Source organism: Rhinopithecus bieti, unplaced genomic scaffold, assembly GCF_001698545.2.
Source record: "Rhinopithecus bieti isolate Rb0 unplaced genomic scaffold, ASM169854v2 scaffold_62304, whole genome shotgun sequence".
Taxonomy (NCBI): Eukaryota; Metazoa; Chordata; class Mammalia; order Primates; family Cercopithecidae; genus Rhinopithecus; species Rhinopithecus bieti.
In genome coordinates, this window is record NW_016823627.1 from 84797 (window position 1) to 89072 (window position 4276).

Below are 4276 nucleotides of genomic sequence, written 5' to 3' on the forward strand. Positions count from 1 at the left end.
GACGGGATTTCACTGTGTTGGTCAGGCTGGTCTCAAACTCGTAATCTCAGGTGATCCACCTGCCTCGGCCTCCCAAAGTGCTGGAATTACAAGCGCGAGCCACCGTGCCCGGCCAAAATCTCATTAATCATTTGTATAATAACTTTGTTATTTTAACCTGGGCTCTATTGAGCCAGAGAAATCAAAGAGATCTCAACACACTGGTGAAGTCAAATCACATTGATTGTCATTATTTTTCGAAGTTCTGTAACAGATACTTTCAAAGGGTGATGGGATCACAGTGGAAAGCATAGTGTTTTGGTGCGGTGTCATTAGACTCAAGCATCATATCAAAGCTCATTCAGATAAGGAAGATTGCCGTTTTCATTTCTGCCACAGATAGACAAGTCTGTCTTTGACTCCCTTGCTATCTCTTGAATCACCCAGTCCCACCCAAGATAGAAATTGCCTCTATAAATCTGTAATCAGTGGTTTAAGGTCAGAAACCAAAACTAATTTCTGTGCTTTTGGCTCACTTTTCAGTGACTGTGCTGGCAATATTTAATGAATTGCATGCAGACGTGGATCTTTACGCACTTCTTTTTGGAGAGAGTGTCCTAAATGATGCTGTTGCCATTGTACTGTCCTCGTAAGTAGCAGTGTTTCTCCTGGAGAAGAGACACCTTGGTTTCCTGTATGCTTTGGGCTAAATTCAGAGGCTCATCTGAAATGTATTACATATTGAATTGGGTGTTTTTCTAAATGAGATTTATCAGCTTTGTGGATAAAATTATGTTGCTTAGTGTGCCCAGCAGCAATCAGAATGCTGACACCAGTGTAACAGGGTGGCTGCAGATTAAATTAAATGAATTTACCCTGGGCAATGCTGGCCGCAAATTAAATTAAATGAATTTACCCTGGCCAATGCTTGACAAAATGTAGATACCTATGTTTGTCGATATTTTCAGGTACCATGGTGTAAAACCAGTGCAGTCTTTTAAAACTGTCTCTTGTTTTTAAACTTCAGGTCTATTGTTGCCTACCAGCCAGCAGGACTGAACACTCACGCCTTTGATGCTGCTGCCTTTTTTAAGTCAGTTGGCATTTTTCTAGGTATATTTAGTGGCTCTTTTACTATGGGAGCTGTGACTGGTGTTGTGACTGCTCTAATATCCTTTTTGTAGTTTCAGTTAGGGCCTGGGTATGTGTGTGTGGCATTACACTTTCGAAAAGAAAGTTCTCAGCTGTTCTTTCAAATTGGAATCTTACATTGATTGTTCCACTGGGGTGTGATGGCTCCTGAAATATGTCACTTTGGTGAAGCATGACAGTTAGGTCCCCAGCTGAGAGTCTGAAAAAACGTTTAGGAATACAAGCCTAGACTTCGCTCTGTCTTCACCTTTGCTTTTTCTCTCCCTTTCTTGTGATCCAGTTGGAGCATCAGTTTTAGAGGGGCGAAAAGAGCTGAGGAGCCAGGAGGTGGCTGGGAATTAGGGACTACTGGCTGGGAAGTACTTTAGCCCCAGCTAGCTGCTGCCACCTGCTGTTCTGGGCCGCATGGTGTTATGTGGCGATAGCTAGTTAGTGGCCTTCCATAAGCAAAGGATGGCTGGGATTTAGTTTAAACAACTAAAAAAACAAAATGTGGAAAGAGCAGGCATCCCTTCTACAGATGTGCTGAGTCCTGCATCATATCCTCTTTGGTGGGCAGTGCTATGTAATTTAAACCACATCATTCCAACATGTAATCAATATGGAAAAAAAACCAAAATTATGATAAAAAATAATTAATGAGATTTTATACATTCAATCTTTGTGGCAAGCCTTTGAAATATGGTATGTGTGCCGGGCGTGGTGGCTCACACCTGTAATCCCAGCACTTTGGGAGGCCAAGGCAGGCAGATCACCTGAGGTCAGGAGTTCGAGACCAGCTTGGTCAACATGGTGAAACCCTGTCTCTACTAAAAATACAAAAATTAGCTGGGTGTGGTGGTGCATGTCTGTAATCCCTGCTAATCAGGAGGTTGAGGCAGGTGAATCACTTGAACCTGGGAGGTGGAGATTGCAGTGAGCCCAGACCATGCCATTGCACTCCAGCTTGGGCAACAGAGCGAAATTCCATCTCGAAAAAAGAAAGAAAGAAAGAAAGAAATATGGTGTGTGTGTTGCTCTTACAACACATACCAATTTGGAGTAGCCACATTGTAAGTGTTCAGCTACCACATTGGATAGCAGATTTAAATTGCTTTCTTCACAAGGGCCCTTTTGATGCCCTGGAGACATATATTGCTCAGTGAAATCCCTCATGAGACGCTTCTATGCTGGCCCTGTGTCGAATGGCACTGTTACAAGAAGGATCTCTGGTCCCAAAAGGTGACACCAGCACCTGGTAGCTGCCTCAAGAATTGTGCATTTCTTTCTTTCCTGTGCCTTCCTTAGGCACCTGTTGTGGACTCAGGTGGCCTCAGTGGTGCCCAGCGGTCAGGGTCTCACAGGCCTTGTCTTCACAGCCCTGCTGGAACCAACCCAACAAGCCAGCCTGACGTCATGACCATGCCTCTCAGAACCATGGCCATTCAAGGAGCACAGAAAACCAGTTGCCAGTTTCTCTAGAAAGCTGAATTTATTTAAAAAAACCAAAAAACAAAACAAAACAAAAAAACCACCTTATTGACATATAATTTATATACTGTTTAAATGTAATGGCTTTGGTATATTACATGATAATATTTTTTTTGACAGAGTCTCGCTCTGTTGCCCAGGCTGGAGTGCAGTGGTGCGATCTCGGGTCACTGCAACCTCTGCCTCCTGGGTTCAGTCGATTCTCAGCCTTCTGAATAGCTGGGATTACAGATGTATGTCACCACACCCGGCTAATTTTTGTATTTTTAGTAGAGATGGGGTTTCAGTATGTTGGCCAGACTAGTTTCGAACTCCTGACCTTAGGTGATCCACCCGCCTTGGCCTCCCAAAGTGCTAGGATTACAGGCATGAGCCACCGCGCCCTATGTGATTAATTTCTTAAAATTGTGGTAAAATATAGCTAACGAGATTTGTCATTTAATCATTTTTAAGTGCACAATTCCGTGGGGATTAAGTACATTCACAATGTCAGGTAGCCATCCCCCTGTCTACTTTCAGAATTTTTTCATCATCCCAAACAGAAGTTCTGTACCCATTGAACAGTATCTCACTGTTTCTTCCTCCAACCCCTACAAAACTTGTGTTCCACTGGAAAGCTTAATTTGTATTACTTAAGAAATCTCCAGCAGCTTTAGAGCCTCCGAAAAAAAAGGTTGAAGGGAAAGGCTAGCCCTTTGGGGAGGGGTCCTGGGCTAGTGGAGTATGGTTCTTGGTGGCCCTGATACATGTACTTGGAGACAGGGTCCTTGACAGAATGCCAACGTGACTAAGTTTACCAAACTACACTGCTTCCCCCTGCTGGAGACAGCGCTCTTCTTCCTCATGTCCTGGAGCACGTTTCTCTTGGCAGAAGCCTGCGGATTTACAGGTAGGTTTTCTCTACTCTTGCACCACCCTTCCCCTCACTGTAGTGGGGCCTGTGGGAACTTGAAGGAAGCAAAGAATTCTTAGATAGCAACTGCATGGAGTTTAACTGTTCACCAAGTGTCCGTATGAAGGATTGCTGAGCAAGGCTAGTGTTCTGTCTTAAATGGATTGTTTACTTTCCCAAAAGCTAGATTTTATTTTATTTTATTTTTTTAGAGATGGGGTCTTGCTCTGTCACCCAGGCTGGAGTGCAGCAGCACAATCATAGCTCACTGTAACCTCGAACTGCTAGGCTCAAGGGATCTTCCCCCTTCACCCTCCCAAGTAGCTGAGACTACAGGCACGTACCACACCCAGCTAATTTTTTTAATTTTTTGTAGAGATGGAGTTTGCTATGTTGTCCAGGCTGGTCTCAAACTCCTGGCCTTAAGTGATCCTCCTGCCTCAGCCTCCCAAAGCACTGGGATTACAGGCATGAGCCACCATGCCTAGCCTGAAAAAGTAGATTTTAATGATAAAGTTTATCATTCCAAAGTCAATTACATTTTTGAGTACTCATTCTAACTATAAGTAGATGTTAAGGTGCAAAGAATCTATTAAAATTTTATTTGTATATTTCCCTTGATTGCTATGTTATTTTACAAACAGTAGCAATGACAAGCAAAATATGTGTCCTTTAAAGGGTGATTTTGCATCTGCTCAGGTGAATGTGAACACAGTTTTTCATTGTTGTGTCTCTGGGCTATTTAATCATTCTTTTTCAATATCAAATTTTTATGGTGTCAGT

The 4276-nt window shown here is 43.1% G+C and overlaps 1 protein-coding gene across 1 annotated transcript in view; it reads left to right on the forward strand.

Moving 5' to 3' along the window:
• The window catches only part of LOC108521714 (sodium/hydrogen exchanger 7-like), a 69006-nt gene that overhangs the window by 19374 nt on the left and 45356 nt on the right, over positions 1 to 4276 (forward strand). Inside the window, exons 5-7 of the mRNA XM_017861680.1 lie at positions 523 to 628; positions 1007 to 1148; positions 3385 to 3541. Coding sequence (XP_017717169.1) covers positions 523 to 628; positions 1007 to 1148; positions 3385 to 3541 — 405 coding nt within the window. The remainder of the gene's footprint in view (positions 1 to 522; positions 629 to 1006; positions 1149 to 3384; positions 3542 to 4276) is intronic.